The sequence below is a fragment of the Centruroides sculpturatus genome, unplaced genomic scaffold, assembly GCF_000671375.1.
Source record: "Centruroides sculpturatus isolate CEXI.00-Female unplaced genomic scaffold, Cexi_2.0 scaffold82, whole genome shotgun sequence".
Lineage (NCBI taxonomy): Eukaryota > Metazoa > Arthropoda > Arachnida > Scorpiones > Buthidae > Centruroides > Centruroides sculpturatus.
In genome coordinates this window covers 914,140-939,346 of record NW_019384498.1, presented here as the reverse complement: position 1 = coordinate 939,346, position 25,207 = coordinate 914,140, and the positions used below count along the sequence as shown (strand labels likewise).

The window sequence follows — 25,207 nt, the reverse complement described above, 5'->3', positions numbered from 1 at the left end:
ATTTTTGTATCGAAGTCTTTAATAATGGGTACGTTCGTAAAGTCAAACGAGTTAAACGCGTTAGTAACGAATCGTTCGAAAAGTCTAACGAAATAGGAATAACGATGACGTCATTCTCGTTTAACTCGTTCGACTTTACGAACATACTCAATGTTAACTTTACATTCCAAAGATAAAGTTTATTTTTTCTTGTTTGATGCAGAAGAATTAGTTCTATTTCGTTTGGATGACATAGTAGAGTCTTTCGAGTCTCCGTAGATATAACAAACACAGAAATAAATAACACAAAATAAATTGTAGCTATGTGTCGATTCCGCGCGACGCGTCCGAACATGTAAGCCGAACAATAGTGTGGGGGGAGTGAGTAATCAAAGGTTGCGTGGCGCTCAAACAAAAGACGAATCGACGAGATTTGAAAATCGCGTAACTCCGGGTTCGCATAAGTCGGGGTAGCGTAAATCGAGGTATTACTGTATAACATATATTTTTAAGATTTTCGTTATATGTATTTATTATTTTACAATAAAATAAATTTGTTCTGAGAAATTTTATACAGGCCTAATTTAAAAATTTTAACAGACTTGTCGGAAAATCATCATCGTATTTGTCTTTAATACACTACACTTAATTAGGAGACTTAATTGTCTATTTTTTAATTAATAACATACAAGTTGTCAACTATAATAACGTTTTTTGGCATTATTAATAAATTTAGTCTACTTAAAATATGATGACATTTCTCACAGGAAAGATTTCTGGCATACTAATACTGTATAATTCTACACAAACATACGCATTCAAAATAATATTTATTTTATTAGTTTTCCCTCTTCTGCATCCCCTGGTATCTTTATTTTTGCTCTATGTAGGCCTAATACGTTTATGCTGAATATTGTATTTTCAAATTAACTGTATGTGGTGATATGGTGAAGCAATTCAGGAATTTATCCAGGATGACGAATGACGGGGCACCGAAATAACGTTTATCATAGCCAGCTCTATGAACATAATTTAAAAACTATCCGCCAAACTAACGATTCGCTCGGAGCTCTAAAACAGTACTACAGTTGTATAAATGATATACGTAAAAATTAATACGTATGAAAATTATTAATTATAAATATAATAATAATAATCTTTGTATGTAGGCTATATAAAGTTTTTAAAAGAGTAATCTCTCAAAAACATTCTTCTGGGTCCCTCCCTATTGAATGACTTGCATTTAAAAACTTATCTCATTTATAAATTTTCTTAATTATTCTAAACATGTATTGGTTATTCATAACTTACCTTTCATGATACTCTTGAAAGATTCATATAAATTTTATCTACATTCAGTTTTATAAGAATTCTTCGTTTACTTGATCATAAAATCCTTACGTAAACAATGTCATTTTAATAATAATCTAGTTATTCATACGATTAATGTTATAGACGACATTTTCTGTAATAGTGATTAAAATAGACTCATAAATCAAACTCTTCTAATAATCTACTCTAGTAAATATCCTCGAATTTCAGTTAAACTGTTAATTAACATTACAATAAAATTATTTAAATAAATAAGAATTTTATCTTGCCGTAAAATAATTTTTAAGTTTATTTATCCGTTTAGCTCGGTAAAATTTATTATTTGACCTATATAAACGAATAATATTTTGATCTAGATTTTCACTATACAAAGGGTCATGCATAAAAAGAATCTTTCTCAGTAGGTCCACTATTGTTTCTTTCTATTTTGTGCTTTTTGTATCATTCTAAATAAAAAAATATGAAACCATTTTTGTAGCTAATAAGCTTAAATAGTTTTCTTCCATGTTTAAATATTCTGAAAAATTTACTATAATTACTCATAGATGAATAATTGTAGCAAAAAAAAGTTTCTGGATAGTGTAACGCATTTAATTCATTTGATTCAATTTATAACAAGTTTCATTAACAGATTTTAAAAGAAGGATCTAAGCGTGGATGATTTTTCTCGTCGATATGAAACAATATATAATTGATATCATTCGACCGTGATCAATGAGAATATAAAGACAGCGACTATCTTACTCTGTACGTCTGTAAAATCGGGATCATTTCGGTAAGTATAATTTCGAGTAAAATTGGCTCGGTTGTGAAAATAATTTGACAATTCATTTTTTAAATTTATATTTGCTTTTATATTATTAAAATGTTTATTTTACTTTTAGGAACAGGCGAAATGTTTTTTAAGCTTATTACTATTTTATTTTGCATTTGGATAGATCGAATAGAAACAGAAACGATCAAAAGAGATGCAGGAAATGGTTCTTTACATAATATTCAATTCAATAATAAAGGAACTATGAAAAATTCACATCCGACACAGTTTCAAAATTTAAAATATCCATTTCGTCCTTGGAAATCGCCTTCGTTTAATAGATTCTCTTACGAATCTCACATGTTTCCAAGTAGCAATTTTGATCCCATAACACATACGAATCACGAACAGAATGTAGAAAACAGTTTCGATCTCAAGGCAATGGGTTATCCCGCTACGGTAAATAATTTACCAACGAATACTTTTTACGAAAATGGAGGCTATGTATATAATAATGGCAATTTTAAACCTTACGAAAACATTCTAAAAGAAAAATACGATTCGATGAAAAATACGTTTTCAATTATAAGAAAGAAGTTTCAAGAAGACGAATCGCTAACTATACTCCTTGGTCTATTTCCGGCTGCTTTACTTTTGGCCTCTTTAATGCCTAATTTTATAGTAATCCCAATGAAGAGAATTTCTACCGCTTCCGAACCTGCTAAAGCGGGACAGGATGTAGTTTTAGACAGACAAAGGCGACATTCTCTTTTAGGAAATAATCCCGCATTTCGTCTCGATAAACGAAACGAACCACCAGATTTCGATCGTTCCAACTGTTTAAAAAGATTTATTTGCCAATCGGCACGTCAAGGACGAAAAAATAAAGAAAACGTCATTCAGAAAACTCTATACCAACTTGTTTCCAAGTGAGTTATTGGATATACTTTGAATTATTTTAATTAATTAATTATAATTACTTCATATAATATACTTTATAACAAGATTAATCTGTTAGCCTATATATATTATAAATTTATAGTTTTATTACATATAATATACATTGAATATAATATAAAGTTATAATATTGCTTTACACATTCAACTATTATGGATTTTTTTTTTCAATTTTTCAATGCGCAAATGGATTTAATGAACATTATATTATATATTTTTAATTTATTGACAGATAATCACATTATGCAAATGATGGAAAATTAATTAGGATATATAAATAAAAACATTATCTACTCTTATTTATTCTATTTAATATTTTTATTGTATAAAAGATTATTTATGTATAGTAAAATGAAAACAAATAATTACTGTACTATTTAATTTTTAATAAAATAATGAAAATTACAAAACCTAATTAATTTCTTATTTATTAATAAAGACTTAATTACATTATAAATTATTAGTCTTTTATAGAACTTAATTTTATTATTATTATTATTAAATTTTAATTGGATTGATTTTTCTTTGCAGATTTAAAACAAATAAGTTGTCATTGTTTAGTTTGAAGTCATTATTAGAAGCTATTAAAGGAAATAAATGCTACATATTTCAATGTCCTTTTCACGAAAACGAAATTTTAAAAAGAAATAAAAAGAAATTTTAAAAGAATTACATTAAACTATGACATTTAATCGATATTATATTTATTATATCGATTTTATGATTCATGATATATAAACAACAATAAAAACAGACACAGTAACTTATAAGATTTTTCTTGTTCGATAAATAATGGTTTGTACACAGTTATAACGTCTTACATTATATCTACGATGTTCCTCGTAATAGCATGGCTATTATTTATAAAAATCCTATTATAAATCGGTAATATTTTTATTCTTCATAATATTATTTAGTATATGTTTCCCATTTTAACTCAAAACCTTATAATGGATATCTGTAATACTAAAGGCATTAACAACTTTATTCCTGTAGATTAAGCCAAAAATTATGTATATCATAGTAATAAATAACTCTATATAAATGTACGGAATAGTTTACGTGTATATCAATAATTTATATATAAATAAATCACTATACGAAAGGTCATGCATAAAAAGAATCTTTCTCAGTAGGTCCACTATTGTTTCTTTCTATTTTGTGCTTTTTGTATCATTCTAAATAAAAAAATATGAAACCATTTTTGTAGCTAATAAGCTTAAATATTCTGAAAAATTTACTATAATTAATTACTCATAGATGAATAATTGTAGCAAAAAAAGTTTCTGGATAGTGTAACGCNAGAACTTAATTTTATTATTATTATTATTAAATTTTAATTGGATTGATTTTTCTTTGCAGATTTAAAACAAATAAGTTGTCATTGTTTAGTTTGAAGTCATTATTAGAAGCTATTAAAGGAAATAAATGCTACATATTTCAATGTCCTTTTCACGAAAACGAAATTTTAAAAAGAAATAAAAAGAAATTTTAAAAGAATTACATTAAACTATGACATTTAATCGATATTATATTTATTATATCGATTTTATGATTCATGATATATAAACAACAATAAAAACAGAGACAGTAACTTATAAGATTTTTCTTGTTCGATAAATAATGGTTTGTACACAGTTATAACGTCTTACATTATATCTACGATGTTCCTCGTAATAGCATGGCTATTATTTATAAAAATCCTATTATAAATCGGTAATATTTTTATTCTTCATAATATTATTTAGTATATGTTTCCCATTTTAACTCAAAACCTTATAATGGATATCTGTAATACTAAAGGCATTAACAACTTTATTCCTGTAGATTAAGCCAAAAATTATATATATCATAGTAATAAATAACTCTATATAAATGTACGGAATAGTTTACGTGTATATCAATAATTTATATATAAATAAATAAGTTAAAAATAAATATTTTTTATAAAAAATTGTTTAATTCATTTTTAATGTTTTTCGACATACAAATTTTTCCTTGGTAAAATTTTTTTTATATTTGAATTTAAGCCAGATTTGAATTTATAGTTATTACAACAGTTTTGTCATATTATTATTATTATTATTATTTTGCTTTATTTAATTAACAAACCGTTTTATAAAAATATCTTTAGATATATCCATAAAATACAATATTTGTAGTTATTTTTAAATGATAATCTTTATGATCACGACACAGCTATTTTCAATCGCATAAGGTTATTCGGGAAATGGAATGTGATGTCATATACAATTGGTAACTGTCCTCTCAAATGTGGGCAAAACAGTGGGGAAAATTCGGGCAAAGCAAGAACATTTGTAAAAAATCAGATAGAGAAAGCATTAAAGTGATATATTATCAGTGGTTGAAATTTAAAAAGTTGATACTGGTCTTTTTATTTGTGTAAAATTTTGGGAATAGCAACCCTTTGCTTTCCTTAATAGCAGTGTCCTCATACGCCGGGGATGACAATGAACGATTTTTTCAATGTTTATTACATTTTTCAACAAATAAAATTTTAACGATTTGAATTTTCTATCTTATGTAATCATTAAAAATTGTAATTTTACATGTTTTTAAAAATATTTTATACATTTTTTTTCATCTTCCAGAATCTTTTAACGTTATAAATATTGAATTTATTTTAAAATATTTCATTTGTAATCTAGAATTAAACCGTATTAATTAATGTACCGGTATATTTAATAAACTCGATAATTTTAGTAATTTAATGAAATTTTTTTATGACAGACAATAGATAAAGAAATATTAATAGAATTTACCAATTTATTAGTTACAGAATAAAGTTAAAAATAAAACCGAATAAAGTAAGATTGACATAAATAAGGAACGTTGAATGTATTTTATTTAATTCTTTTCCAAGATAAAATTATATAAACTTTCAATAACATCTTAATATATTCATTTAACTTATTTAGTTTAAGTAAGTCGAAAACGTTATTGAAAGTTTTAATTAATTTCTTATCGATCTTACGTTAACGTTCATTATCCTGTTTTGGGTGCATTTATCTACTGTATGTACTGTACGGTACGCAAGGTTTGTTTTGTTGTCTGCTCTCATCCGTTAACCAATGCACAATGACAGTCCTCTCCACTCACTTCAAAAATGGGAAGCGGAACAGAAAGACGTGATCCGGAAGCACTCTTCCTTCAGATTTCAATTAAAGCTAAAGAACTCGGAATACATTATAGTCAATTAGAGAATTTATCATCATTAAAGTTAATAAAAAAGCGAACAAACTACGATGCGAATCCCAAACGTAGAATATGGTTTGCAAGTTTAGTTTGCATTGTTGCCGTTATTACTTATTACAGTTTATATACAAGAGAAGGATTTACTCGAGTGATGTTTTATTGGAATGATGTCGATGAACGAGAAGAATTATGCACGATAGACATGCCACCATCGGTTAATAATATGTTTTTGCCTTCGTTGGGATGCTCACATTGTTCGAACGTAGCTGAAATTCAACGTATATCCGGCATTTCTCCCGAATACTTCGAAAAAATGTGAGTAGAATACCATACTATTAAAGAATATTTTATTTTTAATGAATTTAAATATTTTAATTATAATAATTGTCAGGTACGCCTATACTGGAGTACCTGTTGTTATATCCGATGCAACTGTAAACTGGACAGCTCCACATGTATTTAGTTTTGAATTTTTTAAATCTTTATACTATGAAAATAGTTTTACATCGAGCAAGACTAGAATGAATTGCCAATTCTTTCCTTACAAAACTGAATTTAATCATTTAGGAGAAGTATTTGAAATGTCCGAGGACAGGGCTTTGATGAAGAAAGGTACCGAACCTTGGTATATAGGATGGTAAGAGTTCTACTTTATTTAATACAGTAAAATTTCTCTAAAAAGGACACTTAATAAAACGGAAATCTGCTTAAACGGGAAATTCTTGCCTGTACCGTCTGGTTCCGTTTTAGACAGGTTTTATTGCACTATATACAATAAACACGAAACTTTATAAAATATATCAATTATTGTTTTACAATTATTTAAAATCAAGCAAATATATGCTTAAGTACAGATAAATAAAAATAATTATATGTTTCTCTCTTCTAGAATTAAATTACATTATCGTTAACGAAAGAAGAATTTGTCTCTTCTCAATAAATTAAATAATAGACTAAATGATATTAAAATTGACTGAATAGATAAAAACGTCGATTAGGTTAAGTCTATGTAACAATTAATTCAATTTCAAGTGAAAATTATCGGAAAGTATTTTAATTTTATAGACGACTTGTTTTTTAAATTAATTTTCTATTCTTCGACTACTAAAATGGATAATGATTTTACGAATATATCTTCATTTAGGGGTAATTGTGATCCAAATGTAGCGAACTTATTAAGATTTGAATTTAAGCCAGATTTGAATTTATAGTTATTACAACAGATTTGTCATATTATTATTATTATTATTATTTTGCTTTATTTAATTAACAAACCGTTTTATAAAAATATCTTTAGATATATCCATAAAATACAATATNTGAATAGATAAAAACGTCGATTAGGTTAAGTCTATGTAACAATTAATTCAATTTCAAGTGAAAATTATCGGAAAGTATTTTAATTTTATAGACGACTTGTTTTTTAAATTAATTTTCTATTCTTCGACTACTAAAATGGATAATGATTTTACGAATATATATTCATTTAGGGGTAATTGTGATCCAAATGTAGCGAACTTATTAAGAACTTATTATCAACGTCCTTATTTTCTTCCTCCTCTTTCCGAAGCCACTAAAATGGATTGGATATTCATGGGAAGTCCTGGCTATGGAGCTAACATGCACGTAAGTTACTTTTTTACATAGTTTACATATAGAATCTTGCCTTGTTTTATACGAGTACTGTAATATTTTTAACAATCTTTTTTTTAAAAAGAAATTTTCATGCGAAGTTACAAAAGAAAATAAAAATAAATAAAATTATGAGAAAAAGTTTATTTTCTAATTGTTTTTATTTGTAAATGATTTCCTTTATATACAAAAATATAAGGTTTGATATCCGAGTATAGCAAAACTGTTTGTTTTACATGACAAATTGTGTAAAGTCACAAAGGAAGTAATGGAGAATGTATAAAGTAATCATTTTTTCTGTATCAATCGAGAGATAGTTTGTTATTTAGTACGAAAGCACAAGAAGTTTCATTTTCAGAAAAGTGAAGGCGAGAGATGTTAAATTCCGTTAAAATTAACGGAATTGTGGTTACGCGAAGTTCGGTACTTTTATTGTTTTTATTTTTCTGTTTATATTATATAACCTGGTTTTTTAAGGCTTAAATATTATTACTGCAAGCAGAATGTTCGGTAATAACGATTAATTACTCAAAAACTTTGAAATTTTACAGGTATTAGGCATATATAATGCACGCTATATATGCCTAATACCTGCAAAATTTTTAATACTTATTTTTATTAAAATGAAAGTTTTTTTTTTTATTTAGCTCATGTACTAAATCAGGCATGGCCAACATACGGCCCGTCTAATGAATTTATGTGGCCCACGATTAATCTTTCAACATTAGCTACTCAAGTCCGAATAGCTCGATGAAAAATTCTGACGCCTAAAGAAAAAACAAAAAGGTCAACAACTCACTGTGCGTTTAGCCTCCATTACAAACTCTTAAGTACAGCGTAGAATGTTGATTATACATGATAATGTGAAAAATGTATCTGTAATCTCTATCTACAATTTAGTCTCTACGGGGTGACACCACAATGAGATCTCGCACTACCTCAAAATCTTCCTAGAGCAGCCTCTGGTTCGGCCCGTGGAAAAAGTTTTCTTTCTAATTCGGCCCGGGGACAAAAACTGTTGGCCACCCCTGTACTAAATAATAAACCGTTTTTCGATTGGTAAAGAAAAAATTATTATTTTGTTACGCCATTCTCAATTACTTCCCTTGCCAATATCTGGATAATTAACAAAATTCTAAGTTTATCTAAACATTGAGAAAAAGTTTATTAACACTAATGTTTTTGATCAAAATATAATCATCTTTAACTAATATAAACATCAATAGCACATAAAATATACTTAAACAGAACGTTTATACATTTAAAGAAAATACAGTATCTTTAAAACTTTTTAAATTGAAATTTTTAAATTTTTATAAAAAATTAACATTTATTATTAACTATAAATTTAATATATAAAAATTTAGCATACAAAAATTAAAATGTTAAAAAAATAGATGAATTTTATTAAATGTATTATGTCACTGGAAATAAGGATAATGGAAAATTATCTAAGGATAAGTTGAAAATTTTTTGTGGATTTGGAATTTATGAGTATGATGTATAAAATTAAATTATAAATAAATGATTTTGGTACTAAAGTCTTGAGGGAAAGATAAATAAAGATTATTATTATTATTATTATTATNAATTATTTATAGATAATCAATAAAATAAACACTTTTTTTTATTAATTAAATAATACTTTCATAACTAAAGTGATATTAATTTACTGTTTTAAAATATTTATCATTTTTGCGTTTGTTTTAAAGATTGATAAAGTAAATTATCCTTCGTGGCAAGCTCAAATCAAAGGGAAAAAAAGATGGATCTTAGAACCTGTACCTGAATGTTATCTACAATGTAAAACCTTGGAGATCATCGTGGAATCAGGAGAAATTAGTTAAGTTTCAATTGTTTACTAAACGCAGCTGAATACTTTTAGAAATTAAATAAACAATATATTAATTTTGTGAAATTTCAAATAAATATTTAGCATTTTATGTTTAATTAAGATAAGTGATTAAGTAAAATCTATTTCTTTAATAAAATAATATATTTATTATATTTTTCAGTTGTACTGGATACAAATTTATGGTATCATCAAACTTTAATCGTCGGCGATGAAATGAGTATTACTATTGGAGCCGAATTTGATTAAATGTTGATATTTACGATCTTTGCACTTTCCGATTCTTAATGTTATTTGCTGAATGCATGATCAGCGTAGAAATTAAATTAATCTTCTATAATGTAAAAGCTTAACTAATTTTTTTTTTATTAAAAGTAATACAATTCAATCGAAACAAGCTTTGAAAGCTGTTTATCGTTCAATAGATTACAGTGAATGTAGAACAAATCTTTCATTTTAAAATAATAAATCCACTTTCCCTAGTAATTAATACTCTCTAGTGTGTTTGTTAACCTTTACAAGCTGAGGTTGTGAAATGTGAATTTGAAATCTTTTAATTAATGTTTTTATTTATTGAAGCAAGTCGAAGAGTTGTGACATTTAGAAGTGCATAAAGTACTATTCTTCTTGTATTTACACTTCATAGTCTGGTATTTCAAATCGCAAGAACATTTGAAAAACTCTTGTTCTGTACTGCAAAATTAGGCAGATGCAATCATTCTTAAAGTAAAAGTTTTGTCAGTGGAACTTCACATTCAGCGATTAATTTTTCGGGGCAAACAGAAAATTGAAATCTTATGTACGCTGCAGTACAGATTCATTAATTGCTTTAGTGAAGGTGTACATTAACTGACCATTCACTTTCATTGTAACAGGTACAGTATAAGGCGATAGAAATAAAAATATGCAGGCCTATACGCAAGATTTTTAAATTGTGGATTAAAAAAATCATTATTTATTTATAATGTAGTTTATTCATTTTTACAATATAAATATAAATTTACACAATAGAGTAGAAGTAAGGAGGAACTAAACGGGTAAAAAATAAATATAAGTTAGATATAATATACTGTACTGTTTTATTAATACAGTAATAGCATTTTTCTGTTTTAATTGTCAAATGAGAAAGGTTGAAAAAACCTCAAGAGTTCGGCGTTGAAAATATGTATAAAAATATTTTTTTTAAATGTTTCGATTCTAGCTTGTATGGACAAACTATTCGCTTAATCTTAATAATGGTAGATCGAATCATAGCTCTTGTAGACATTGACGGGTACTTATGAAGCAATGCTTTTACTTTGTTTTCATTGTTTTTTCTTTAGTGTCCCCGAGTACTCAGTTTGAAACTTGTAACCTTCGATTCCATTCTAGTTATAACGTTCAATGATGTGAAATGCTTGTTCTTCTGACTCATTTTTCCAAAAAGTGATTAACCATTGATTTTTGTCCATGAGATTTGTAATATGAAATTATATCTTTTGCTAGACTCTCTTTTTCAGCTCTGTACGTTTTCTTAGAGATAAAGCTTGCAATTGCTTCTTGTATGTATTGCACAACAACACCTTTTCAAATGTTTACGTGCCGAAACAAGAATGCACGTGAAGGGATTCTAAAATTTTAAGTCAAAATTTGATTGTCTTTCTTCACTTTGGACATGCCTTATTTCTGCCATTAATTTATAAGTACGACTTCGAGGATGCTTGTTTTACTGACTTATTATCGTGGTGACAATGCTTTATCTAAAACTTCCTGTAGTTGTAGTCTGTGCACTTTATTCACATTTTAATCTTACTGTTAAATCTCGTTCCAGTATTAGTCTTATGCCACAACTTTCAAAAGTTTCCTTTATTTAGATGTTTCACCGAGCTTTACTTTTCAACCTGGTTCAATCACCTTTTCATGGGATAAGTGATCCACGTAGATACAGTATATACCCACTTCTGCTATGTCTATACGGATAATAACTTTTTAACTTACTTCCGAGTTAACCCGAGTATTTATTTTTATCTAATTAAAATCAAACCTAAAGTTAATGGTCTATTCAGTGGATTGCCTATCTTTGAATATAAAAGAACCTCCTTAGATTCATCACTCAAATTATTCCATTTAGCTTTTTAAGTACAAATGTTCAAAACGTATGGAAATTATATAATTTTACATCAATTGACAGCTTTATAACTGCTTCAAAATGTTTTTCATAATAAATCATAGTATATTCTTCTCTTGGCCGGATGGCCGAGCGGTCAAGGTGGCAGCCTACCGCTCTGGGGGACCCGGGTTCGAATCCGAACGGGTCGAAAAATCCCCAGGAATTTTTCGGGGGGTGGTCCGTTCGGATATGTCGGGCCCCGTCCCTCACCACCCGGCAGCCCCATTGTGGGCCTGGCCGAACCCATAATGGGCTTGCAAAAAGAGGCCCTCTTAGTGCCCACAGGGCGGAAAGAGCTAAAAAAAAAAAAAAAAAAAAGTCTATTCTTCTCTGGTGATGTTAGTATCGTCGCTGTCCGTACAAAATCACAGGCTTGCTGGAGTGCATGCAAAGTTCCATTACAGATGAAAATGTTTTTGGATGTTTCAAGATATCCGGAAAGTGCAATCCTTCCTACCCCATAATAAATGAATGAAATCTTTGGCTAATCCTGAAAAATTTCGGATCTCTCTTAGGATTTTTTTCTTTATTTCCTATATCCATAATAAATTTCACAAAAATGAATTATAATTTATTTTCAGAAATTTTTTAAAATTCTCCTTCAAAGAGATTCCTGGCAATCAACATAAAAATAAAACCATATAAGTACTGTAAAGAACATTACAAGTAACAATATTATGAAAATACGTGGGGAATGCGTTCCTAGAGGACAAAGCGCTAAACGAAACAGTCTTAAACGAGATCATTTTAACATAGACTAAATAGGGAAAGGGGAACACGCGACCAAAGATAAACAAATTTTATTTTAATTTGTTTTTATATTAATTTGCATAATAATATATGTTAAATAACACAAAAACATATGCACACAGAAAAAGCGCACAGTAAAGCTCATTTTTTGTGATGAAGGTCCTGATTTTTTTGCGAAGTCATCTAATGTTATTTGTCGCTTTTCTTCTTAAGCAAATGTCGGTAGCAGAAGATCGCATCCAAAACCCCTTGTTTTGCTTTTGCACTCCTTTCAAACTCTGGATCATTCGCTACGCATTTCGGTTATCGTTACCAAACTTTTACTAAGGAAATCTGTATAAAAATTTTTTGTGTTCTTCGTTTTTAGAATCTATTTTCCAGTTCTACATGAATGGGGACAGATGACCGAGCGGTCAAGATTGGCAGCCCGCCGCCCTGGGGGACCCGGGATCGAATCCGGACTGGTCGAAAAATCCTCAGGAATTTTTCGGGGGTGGTCCGTCCGGATATGTCGGGCCCCGTCCCTCACCACCTGGCTCTCTATTGTGGGCCTGGCCGAACCCATAATGGGTTTGCTATAAGAGGCCCTCTTAATGCCTACATGGCGGAAAGAGTTAAAAGAAAAATAAAAAGTTCTACACGAATTCCTTGTTCTACAAGTTCAACCTAACGATACAGCGATAGTTCTCGTTCAGAATTCTTGGATACCTTCAGCCATAACTTCGTTCGTGCATTTATCGGTTAATTCTTGCCAAGCCAAGTCGATATTGCCTATGGTATCCATGACGTTATACTTTTTTTTTCCAAAATTGCACCAAACAAACATAGATTTAGGGAAAGTTCAGAGCTGCGACAATTGCCACTTTTGCTGATTGGTTCGTGTTTGGAAATAATCGTATTATATACGAATCAATGAAATGCCGCGATAATTTGAATAAGGGTAAATTTTGAGCTTTTTTAGGCTCCGAGCAGGCCGCGTTAATATCGAATCAGCGTTAAGTGGAGTCTTGCTGTATTATGGAAACGACTATAAAAGTTAGTAAAACGTGCAAATAATTATATTATTTTCTTTGCGTTATTATTTATTTGTCAACAACTTCTGAAAATAAAATTTTATTAAAATGATTTTCTAATTAAATTTAATGTTATTCGCAATTGTTGTAACGTATAAATTATTCAAATTAACACATAACACATTTTTTTTTTGTAAACTTTATTGCAGAATTTTTCTTAACTCAAGAAACAGATTACAAATAATTAAAACAATTCAATTTTAATTGAATGTAAATATTAAAATAAATGCACAAGACACGATTAAGGCAGAAATTAATCATTACGATTCATATAAATTTCAGTCGGTTTTATGAAAAGTTCGAAACCAGGACCACTGATTAAATCACAAAAGTCTAAAGGAAATGATTCCCTGCGATTATTCGAAAGTTCATTCGAGAATCATCCTTCTGAAACATCCGAGGTTTGAAGTTACGTCCGGGTTTTGAGGTCATCCGAGGTAAACTGTCAAATCCGGGTAAAGTCGCCATATCCGAGTTACAAAGTCAAGTCCGGTAAAAAAGTCACAGGTCGATAAATTACATCTCTTTCATCACAGCTGACGAACTGGAAGATTGGACCACGCCAGCTTAATTGTAAACTCCAATTTCTCCAAGAACTTCTTGAATGCCTCCAATTTCGTTTTTTGGCCTTCGTAAGGAAAGGACTGTAAAAGAAAATTAAAGATTAAACATCATGAAAATAAAAAATTGAATTTAAACAAAATTCCATCTACGAGAATTGCACTTACCCGAACATCCAAAGATCTTAACTTTAGGCTTGATTGTAATTACACAAAAATAAATACTGTACTTCGGGTAACTGGAAAGCAAAAAGTAATTAACCCTATAGACAGAAAAAAATGGGTATATACTGTATCTCTGTGGATCATTTATCTAATACTAGTAGCCCGGAACTCCCCCTAGTGGGTATTCTTTACAAATTCCCATGAAGCACGGTTCCTTTGAATTTTTTTGTTCCTATCAATATGTTCTACAGATCTATTAAAGTCACAATCGCGTCATACGGATCTATATTTCTATTTATTAAACATTCTATAAAACTTTAAAATAGTTTAGTTTGTTTATTTACCTTCGGTTGTAAACCTCGATTTTAAATGTATCCGCCATTTTTTCAGCAAATTTCCCTGAGTCAATGCGCGACGTTCACTAACTTGTGAGCCACGGAATGTTGTAAACGTGTGGCGCTAAGTTAATCAAGGCATATAATAATTATTTATACCATTCCGTGGTATAAATAATAAATTCATATCAATAATAAATTCCTATTACAAATAAAAATAATTTATTGTTAATTTAAAATCATAGCTAGGGCGCCTCTAGTGCCCGTTTTTGGCATACCGTTACGCGGACGGACAGACACGTGTTCAATGGGTTATATAGATAGATATAATAATTTAAATAATAATAAATGCCTTCCTGTGGCCGTCATTATATTGTGTAAATCGAAGTTGAAGTTTGTGAAATTCGAAGTTTGAAAATGAATACCTGTCGTGTTAAAAAAGTTTAATTGTACAATTTCCAACACTAGATGATTAAGTTAAGTAATGAAGATATGATCGTCTCTGAAATAGAGATCATTGAAAGTTTAAGAACAAGTATAACCTAACATTTCGCTTAAGTCAGGACTGAACTGAAAATCTCTGGTATTCTTCGGCAGATTGTAACGATCATCCCACACCAACTCAGTACCTAACTATAATTAATTGTTTTAAATTCTGTAATTTCTCTAGGCCACCCCAGAAGTGGTAACGTGGAAGAAAATGTCTCAAGTTCTCTTACATATGTGCCCAACTTATCTTTGATCGAAAAAACAAATGTATAGAATAAATAAAATTGATGAACTATTTGACTTGGAGAAGTAGATGCTTCTAGTAAATATATTGCGAAAAGGCCGGATGGCCGAGAGGTCAAGATGGCAGCCTACCACTCTGGGAGACCCGGACTCGAATCCAGACTGGGTCGATAAATCTCTAGGAATTTTTCGGGGTGGTTTGTCTGGATATGTTGGGCCCCGTCCCTCACCATCTGGCCACTCCCATCGTGGGCCTAGTCGAACATATAATAGGCTTTCTAATGGAGGCCCTCTTAGTACCCACAGGGCGGAAAGAGTTTTAAAAAAAAAAGTAGTTGGGCGATAAAAGATTATAACCCATACATTAATAAAAAAAAAGAGAGAGAGAGAGAGAGAGATGATTTCTATTTGATTTACTACATATCTAGTTATGTCGTAAATAAACTAATAAAAGCTCTTTGTAAAATTAAGTCGAATGTCTAGGAATTAAAACTTCTATGTAAATTTACAATCGGGCGATTTTAGCACCACGTTTTGGCGATTTTTTGCTTCGATTATCTGACAGCTCAGATCAGATGGGAAATTTTATTAGACAAGATGGCGGAAGTAGATGCTCACATTGCTTCTTTTTTGTGGTATTACATGTGTCCAATTTCAGCAATGTATTTACTACTTACTTTTTTAATTAGTAATATTTTTACGTTGAGACAAAGATGGACCGCATCGTTTTTAAATTGGAAACTTTACAGTGACATTTGGTGCAGGACAAATGTTAAAGACGTTCTGTTTGCCGATTTGTATCAAATTAAATCCGGTGATTTAAAATTAAAAAATAGAGGATTGATTAGAATATTAGAAATTGGTTCCAGCGTAGGTTCCAATTTCAGGTATTATCCAAAGAATTCTCATTTGATAGTGATTGAAAATAACCCTTATCTTAAGAATTATATACTCAAGAATATGAAATTGTTTCCCGAATTAAAACTCGATTTTTATTTTGGCGGTTTTGATGAGAAATTATTTCTGATTCCAGATTCTTCCATTGACGTTGTTATTTCAACTGATACTTTATGCAGAGTACAAAATAATCGTAATGTTTTAAAAGAAATCAGGAGAGTCTTGACACCTGTAAGTATATAAAGTTATTTAAATTCAATAGCGAGGTTGCGGCCGAAGTTTTCATCTCTAAAACGCAGAGGTGAATCCTGACCAAAATTTTTGGGCATGCTGAAAGTTATAATAAGAATAATATGCCTATCTCTAGCACTAAGCAAAAGGTGTTATTTGGTGTGAATTAAAAAATATGGACTATTAAAAAGTGAATTATATCTACACATGAAATACTGTATATGAAATATATTATAATGAAAAAGTATTACAAATTTATGATGATAATACAAATTTTGTGGGCCCTTGACCAGGGCTTAAGCCCTATTAATCTGTATGTAGATCTGCCCCTATACACAATACGTGTATGCTGGCTGGGCACTGCAAGTTTTCAATACAATCTGGCCGTGTTAAATGCTTTAAATGATGTCATGCACGTGCACTTGTTTGCCACGGCAAACCTCCATATGAGCAAGCGATCGAGTTTCCTCAAGCATCGCACCGACTTAAAACGGCTAGCTGCTAGCTGCCAATTTAAAAAGCTAACACAAATGATAAAAAAGAGTTTACATTTTAGAATAAATTATTATTGGCATATTTGTTCTCATATAAAAAGTATATTGACAGTCAAAACTTTCTCTTAAGCATGCGGCGCATGCTAAGCAAGCCCAGAGAATTTGCCCCTGCTAAAATGTGAATGTTGAGCGCCACTATCTTGTAAGTGACGTTCACATTTTAGAGATGAAAACTTTGGCTTCAACCTTGCTATTATATTCTTAAATGTACTAATGAACATTACTTGGCGTGTAAAATAATATCAACTCAAAACTTTATATTGAGATTATATATACATACAGTATAATTTATATTTGTGATCTCTACCTAAAAATTTCTTTGTTTAATAAAATCTCTCAAAATTTTGATAAATTAAACATTGTGCCCATTACTATATTATGTTAGATATATGAGTGTTCTGTACAGTTTTTGTGACTTTAAAAAACAAATTAAGAAAAAATGTCCTGGGTACTGATTCTATATAATTATCATAAAATTTTTCTAAAGTACTGGAATTGTTGTTTATGATTGATGTAATGAAGCCTTCAAATGTAATCAATACATAAATTATATATGTAGAATGAATGTCTGTTTATAGTGCTAGGGTATTTTTTACATTGAATTTTAATTCTTACAAAAGAAATTTTTTTTAAATAAATTCTTTAGTTATGAAAACTGGCAAAAAGACACACTTCTTTTCCAATTAAAGTATGACAGCAGATATGAAAGGTTTTTACTTATTTTTAATTATTTGAGAACATTTTGTCAGTTGATTTTGAAATTTTAGAATGCTAAATAATTTATTGCAAATGATCATAACTCTACAAATATTATGTATATAATCTAAACATATGTATTTGTGTTGATATTGTACTGTATCATCTGTAAATTACATAACACTGATTTTATTTTTAGATCCTTTATTTCCTAAGTCCAAGTCAGTTTTACATATCATATAATAATTATGTACTACATAATCTGTAAAATTTTACTCAGCTAATTCATAGATTTCTGTCTGTATTTTGGTTGCTCTTAATGCTTATATTCATCTACATAAATCAATCTTGTTTTAAATCTGTTGATCTATAATTATATTTGACTTGGAAAATGTGATTTTATAATTATAAACGATCATTTATTTATTTTGCCATTGTCACAATGCCACCCTGCAATTTTTAATAATATTTTTAATTAATTTAATTTAAATATATGCTCTCCACCTCAAATTAGTAGTGGTTTGTCCCTGTACTGTACATCATACTTTTCCTTTAACAATAGAGTCGTGCCAGTCATCTATTAACTGCTTTCAGGGGAAAATTTTTGAATTTAAATAACATGACTTCCTGTTTGCATTGGAAGTTCATATACACTTAATTGGAGCCTCCTGCCCCTAAGCATTCCATATCTGGTCTTGAATTTTGTTTATCTAACTGTTCTCAAGATTAAGGACAGATAAATGACAGTGGAATTTATAGGTCTACAATTTTTTCAAATTGCAGCCCAATTACACAATTTATTCATTCACATTTTGTTATAAATTCACATGATGGACACATGACTGAATTCAAATTTATAACATTTTTATTTGAACCATTTTCTTAAAATACATTATCATTAAAATCCAGATTTGTACTTCATTTTTAAATATAATTAACCTGTGTAAAATATTAATCCATTAGATAACAACATTTATTTACTGGAATTAGTTTCTTATTTAAATTTCATTCAATTCAAAACAAAAACCTTTGCTCATTTAAAAACTATTACTGAATTTAAATGGTTTTAATCATCTTAAAAAGCCATAGGCTTCAGGTTCTTGAACAAAAACAATTTAAAATACAAAGATACATATGTATCTGATAGAACAAAACTAAATATATGAATGCTAAAATAAAATTAAAAATAAAAATGAAAGATAAAAAAATTAATTAATTAAAAACTTAAATATTAAAACTAAATATCTTAAATTAAACATCCAAATCCATTTAATAACAAATTTCTAGACATTGGGCAGTTGTCTGCATCTTGACATTCCCTACAAGCAATTACCTCTCTAATACTATACAAGGAATACAAATACATCACGACAATACCTTGATCCAGTTCAGCATCAGGTTAATTCACTAAAAAAGTAACATTTTCAATTTCCTAAGATCTTCATCAGGTATTATACTAAAGACAAATGATTGCCAGATTACATCAGGTTATATTAATGCTACTGTTAATAATTAAATGTCAAATAATTTGGCCTAGAGATAAAAATTTAAAAGTAGCATTAATATAGCCCAATATAATCTGGCAATTGTTTGGCATTAATCTAAAAATCAGCTATACCCTTCAAAAATGGAACCATCCAAAGAACAAGATGTAATTCGTCTTTTTCTTTGGAGAGTTCCATTTTTGATTCAGTATAATACCTGATGTAGATCTTAGGAGATCAAAAAAACAATAGTTTTTTTAATAAATTATCTGGTGCCAGACTGGATCAGAGTATTGTGGTGATGTATTTGATACATTTCCTCATATGTTTATAGATTTCTAGTGTTATCCTGACTCTAGTTGAACTAGAATTCTTGAGTAATAACTAATAAGTCTATTAAATCAGTCATTATTCCATAAAATAATGTTATTTTGAACAGTCACAAATGCTGACAGCACAGTAGAAAACTTTTTTCTGTTCTATATTGTGTCTGTTTCTTAATAAGTGACAATGGTAGATGGAAGTACTGTATGATCAACATGGCAGTCATTAGTATTAAAATGGGTATGGTATCAGGCTATAATATATGTCAGATTTACTATTCTATAGTTCTAGAATCTGAAGATGGCTGGCTATTCAAGATTGTTAAAAATGTTCATTCATTAAAAAGTTATTGCTATTTTAATTTTGAATTGATCATAGCATTTATATGTGCATTTGCTTATAATTAATAAACTATAAGATTAAATCTGTATTTTGTTTTATTATTCTATAATTTAGAGAAATAACTTGTAAAAAGCAAATTGACATGATTGCAATAAAACTATTTTTCCTATTGCATTTTGCAACAAGAAGGAAGAGGATTAATTGTACTCTCTATTATTACATTGTAATTTTAGTAGAAATAATTATATAGCTTCAGATTGGAAATTGATTTGATTTATATGTACAGGCATACCTCGACTTACGTCGTTTCGAGTTACGTCGTTCCCGGTTATACGTCGCTTGTTAAAAAAGTATATGGAAAAATAAAAATCAAGTTTGAGTCATTTTATTCGACTTTACGTCTGTCCACCACAAATATTGAAGTTGTAATATAACTAGAAAAACGTTTAAAGCACATAAGATCATATTAAAGTTTATACAAGTATGTACTGTATTTACAGTACATGCATTCGTAAATTTAGATTACTTTTTTTTGTACTATATTAAAAACTAAAATTTATTTGTTTGTAAGCTTAAAATAGATTTTTATTAACCATATATTATTAAAAATGCATTAATAAATAAAATACAGAACCGGGAATGGTAATTTACAATTTAGCCTAGTAATAAGTAGATTCGGAGACAAGTAAATTTGACTTACGTTGTTCTCCTGGAACCAATTACCGACGTAAGGTGAGGTATACCTGTAGTCATTTCCTGTTTAAAAACCATTAAAATAAGGATAATAGTAAATAAAGTATAAAAGCATCATACAATAATGGCATGACACTGAACAATCATGACAATTTTAGCAGTTATTTTAATTTTGATAATGTTGATATTTATCAAAGAATTAACATCAAAATCATAATTCGAGAAGTTTCAACTGTTGCTGACAAATTAAATTAAATATATTAAAATAATAATTCAATTACTTAAATTTTAATTATTAGTAACTTATATTTCCTTTCTTGTTGGGATACCAACTATATTCCAATTAGAAAATTCTTGGGAATTTCATAATTCTGCAGCTGCAAGTGTATGAAGACTAACGGCCTTACAATAGCAGAAAACATTCGTAATCTAATGTACTGTATCCATATCATTTGCTGTATGTATCATTGAAATATGTTCCATATCATTTTTACATATATTTGTTTTTAAGAAGATGGTTGGTTCAATGCAAAGTAAGATATTACTATTTTCAGTTTTATTACCAATTTTATGTTTAATTAATTTTTGTACTTATACTTAACTCTTAATAATTTTAGTTACTGATGGGGGGGTTGTAAAATGAAATGCATCTAGTTATGTATGTAATCAACAAAAAATAAATAAACCATAGTTTTGGATCATTGAATTACCTGTATCATTCTTATAGCCTGAAGATTATGCAGAATTCCCAAGAATTTTCTAATTATTATTATGTTTTCTTGAGAAAATATAGTGGAATAAATTTTAATATATTAAATGATTAAAAAAGTTCTAGTAAAGGTTCTGAAACTTCAAGAAGTTTTCCAGTTTTGTAGTCTTTCCTGCATATATCAATTATTATTCTAATTACATTAAATATGAATATATTAAAATATTAAATATTACTACAATTATAGGGCATTTTCAGCTTTCGATGAATTTTAAAGGAACTATTATAAGGTAATTTGTTTGTACTGTATATGAAAAAACACTTAACATATTTTTTTCATACTTTATACTTTTTTAATTTTATTATTGGTAAAATAAAAAATTTTGTCATAAATTATTAAATTTGATTGTTAATTGAAAGGAAAGAGAACAGAATAGTAGAAGTGCTACTAAATAGATTGAAAACTGTTATAACATGAACATTTTGAATATACATACTATTTATTATAAAATTTTTTCAAATACAGTTTTAATTCTGAAAATAAAAAAATTCTCTCTAAATAAATACAATTAAGTTTATAACTAAAAAGGTCCACTTTTCCTTAGAACTACATGAGTGCATGTAGATCATAGACAGTACTTTTGTCTATTTATTATAATAAATTAATAATTCCTGATGCTACAACTCAAATTGAAACTGAAATTTCCTAAGTAGGAAATATTGCAGTGTGTTGCAAGGCAAATGTAAAGCAATTTTAGGAAAGATAAGCTTGCATTATTTTCTTGAAATAAATAAAAAGTGTTGGAGCGTAAACACAAATTAAAAATTGACAAAAAAGTTTTGAAGTACATACTAATATGTAGTAGGCATTTTTGACTTGTGTCTTCATCCAAGATCACACTTAAAAGGTAAACTGAATAATCATTTCATATAGATTTCCTTTCACTTTTGATCATTTTGAGTAAAATGCCCAAATGCTGATTTTGTAGAATATTGCTCTAATAGCCCACAAGAAAAGAAACAATGTTTGGCAGAATTTGTTTCACTTTTTTTAGGCATTGCTTTCTTTCTTCTATATACTGAAACAGCTCATTCACACTTATTAATGAATGATATCTTTTGAATTAAGTGCCATGAAAATGTTAGACTTGATATACTTTGATCATTTCTGAGATGCCATTACTGTTACTTAACTGCACCATTGAAATGATGTATGTTTTCCATATGTTGAGTAAAGAATAGGATTTGCTAAATTACATTTATAATTATTTACATTTGTATGCAAAAGTAGTTGGATAGAAGATATTTTTTGTAATTATTTTAAAAATGTTTTTTTTCTAATATTAAAACTATTGATTTCATAAATAAATATTTTCCAAAAGAAGTAATCAAAGTAATTTTTTTTTAAGGGTGGAAAATTCTTTTATACAGAACATACACATCATCAAACTGGAAGTTGGAAGTATCATATACAGCATATTATAGATCCACTATGGAAAATTGTATTTGATGGCTGCAGTTTAACACAAGACCTTTCATCATTAATTGAACAAAATCAATTTACTCATGTTACTCAGTTCAAGATATATCAGCCTTGGGGTAAAATACTTGAAATATTTTTAAATCCCTTATTGATTGGAACTGCAACCAAATAGCATACAAAACAACTTATATACATGTTTTCTTTTTTAATAATTGATAGAAAATAAGCTTTTTACAGAAAGATATATACATATTGTATATTATTATACTGGGTGATTGTAATTAAATTAGTCTACTCACTGGTATGTATAGAGATATTTAATAGAACAAATGAAAAAACAAATTAGTACCAAACTCACCACTATGGCACATTTCACTTCACAAGCAACAAAAATTTTATCTGTACAAGATGCTCAAGACCTTAACAATGCAGAGGATACTGCTCAATGTGGCCTCCATTCTGAAGGTGTAACCAGTGATCACTGGCTGATCATAATTGATCTTCTGTGATGCCTCTCACATGCAGTGTGAACTCTCTTCCAAGGCTGCCAAATTTGCAACATATCTTCAACAAATCACATTTTTTAAGAGTCCCTATAGATAAAACTACATTTTTGAGCTTTCAGTGCCAAAAGTGTCATACTGGTAAGTTTTGGTATGTTTTTTTAATGGACATGTCTTTTGCATGTTCTGAAATGTCACCATATGAAATTTGGTTGCATTTGAACCGATAAATATTTGTCTAGACCAGTGTTCCACAACCAGTGTGCCATCACATGGTGAACTTCCATTCACCATGAACCATTCACATGTTGAACTTCCATTCACCATGAACTTTTACATATTCTGTTAATTTTCAAGTTTTATTTATATTTTTATCAACGTTGTTGTGTTTCTTATGCTTGTATTTCATTCTCTGCCACAGCACTGATGAAATAAGATGATGATTGTTTATTCTTTATTACAAGTCATGCATTTTTATGTATTCTAAGAAATTATATGTAAAATAAATTTGATCACAGATGTTGATGTCTGTTTAATAACAATAATAGTAGGTTAGTGGCATTACATAATTCTGTTAATAGTATCATATTATACATTTTTAAGGGAATAACATTTTGGTGTGCTGTGTTGAGTCATGGGTGTGCCACAAGTAGAAAAAGGTTGCAGAATACTGCTCTAGACTACATTAAATAGAGGACTTTAATTATAGTCACTCTGTATATAAATAATAAATGATGAATGTGATATTATTGAAATTAAAAATAATTGTTTATAAGAATTTACAAATACCAAAGAAACTCATTTCTTACAATTATATAATATTTAGATAATAATATGTTAATTATAATATATAAAAATATTTTATGAATAGTTTTGTAAAAATTTTTTGTTTGAGAAATNTCAAACCTATAATTTCTGCTTACTATGCATGTATGTTACCATTTATCAGTTTCATGCATTGTATTTGCTTCCAGGTCTACTGGAAGCAAATAAGATGCATGAATGACTGAAAACAGCATTATACCCATGCTCCTCTATGGTTTAACAAAATATAGCCTGAGATAATTTGGCACTATTTGATTAGCAACATCATACTTGCCAACCTTAGAGTATAGATGAGGCTGACTTGATAGCTAGGAAAAACTAATTTTGGAATGCAAAGGTGAGAAATTTGCAGATTGTTAACAAAATTTGTGGCACTTTTAACTTTTCAATCTTCATTCTTTTTATCACAATAATAGGTTTACAATGTTAGCTTTTTCTACTAGACAAATTGCTAGTAGTAAAATAAGTAGATAGAGTAATAGTATGTTGTATCATGCACTAGCAGACACTGCCATGCGTTGCTGTGGCTCAAAATGTGTATTATAAATGTTTAACACTTCCCACTGAAGGAAATTTCAAAAAATCCCTTTTTAGTGTACATTCTCTTGACATTCCCTATTAAAATACAAAAAACCACATCTAAAATAGAATAATAGAAGACCAGTTCCTCACGGAAAGCCTTAATTTTGTCCCTCTCTCCCGCGGGGAAATTTTGACATCTATAAAATATAAAAACGCACATATTCGAATGCAACATTGTGCCAAAATATCAAAACAATCGGTTAAGTACTTTTGGAGATTTAAGATTTTGAACAAACATTTACATTTTTATTTATATAGATTATTATATGGTACTTTGACACAAAATTCCACATAAAACAAGACTGTACTGTACTGTATAAGCTAAGTCACTTTCAAGACAAAACTTAAATTTATAACACACTAACTTTTGTCAACCACTAAAAATCTAAAATTAACAT

General features: G+C 28.8%; 2 protein-coding genes across 5 annotated transcripts; both read left to right on the top strand.

The window, feature by feature from the left end:
- The first annotated feature begins 1,369 nt into the window (after window positions 1-1,369).
- LOC111621967 lies at window positions 1,370-3,769 on the top strand. 3 transcript variants are annotated; one of them, XM_023364224.1, is made up of 4 exons: window positions 1,370-1,711; window positions 1,943-2,086; window positions 2,196-2,994; window positions 3,554-3,769. In XM_023364224.1, the coding sequence occupies exons 3-4, from the start codon at window positions 2,207-2,209 to the stop codon at window positions 3,684-3,686; spliced, it is 921 nt and encodes a 306-aa protein (XP_023219992.1). In that variant the 5' UTR covers window positions 1,370-1,711; window positions 1,943-2,086; window positions 2,196-2,206; the 3' UTR covers window positions 3,687-3,769. The 3 variants fall into 3 exon arrangements, with proteins under 3 accessions (XP_023219992.1, XP_023219990.1, XP_023219991.1); XM_023364222.1 differs by having other exon boundaries at window positions 1,943-2,994; XM_023364223.1 differs by lacking the exon at window positions 1,370-1,711 and having other exon boundaries at window positions 1,902-2,994.
- A 2,202-nt stretch (window positions 3,770-5,971) lies between these two features.
- On the top strand, window positions 5,972-23,840 carry LOC111621983. 2 transcript variants are annotated; one of them, XM_023364274.1, is made up of 6 exons: window positions 5,972-6,553; window positions 6,630-6,875; window positions 7,729-7,864; window positions 9,583-9,712; window positions 16,520-16,614; window positions 22,826-23,840. In XM_023364274.1, exons 1-6 carry the CDS (start codon window positions 6,150-6,152, stop codon window positions 23,069-23,071), a joined length of 1,257 nt encoding a protein of 418 aa, XP_023220042.1. In that variant the 5' UTR covers window positions 5,972-6,149; the 3' UTR covers window positions 23,072-23,840. The 2 variants fall into 2 exon arrangements, with proteins under 2 accessions (XP_023220042.1, XP_023220043.1); XM_023364275.1 differs by lacking the exons at window positions 16,520-16,614; window positions 22,826-23,840 and adding an exon at window positions 9,886-10,664.
- The last annotated feature ends 1,367 nt before the right edge of the window (window positions 23,841-25,207 follow it).

What these genes read in the sequence shown, in the direction of transcription:
- LOC111621967 (XM_023364222.1), top strand. Translation starts at nt 2,177, where the DNA reads ATGTTTATTTTACTTTTAGGAACAGGCGAAATGTTTTTTAAGCTTATT. An exon ending in CTATACCAACTTGTTTCCAA is followed by an intron (nt 2,995 to 3,553) that starts GTGAGTTATTGG and finishes TTTTCTTTGCAG; the next exon opens with ATTTAAAACAAATAAGTTGT.
- LOC111621983 (XM_023364274.1), top strand. Translation starts at nt 6,150, where the DNA reads ATGGGAAGCGGAACAGAAAGACGTGATCCGGAAGCACTCTTCCTTCAG. An exon ending in CCCGAATACTTCGAAAAAAT is followed by an intron (nt 6,554 to 6,629) that starts GTGAGTAGAATA and finishes AATAATTGTCAG; the next exon opens with GTACGCCTATACTGGAGTAC. An exon ending in GCTATGGAGCTAACATGCAC is followed by an intron (nt 7,865 to 9,582) that starts GTAAGTTACTTT and finishes TTTGTTTTAAAG; the next exon opens with ATTGATAAAGTAAATTATCC.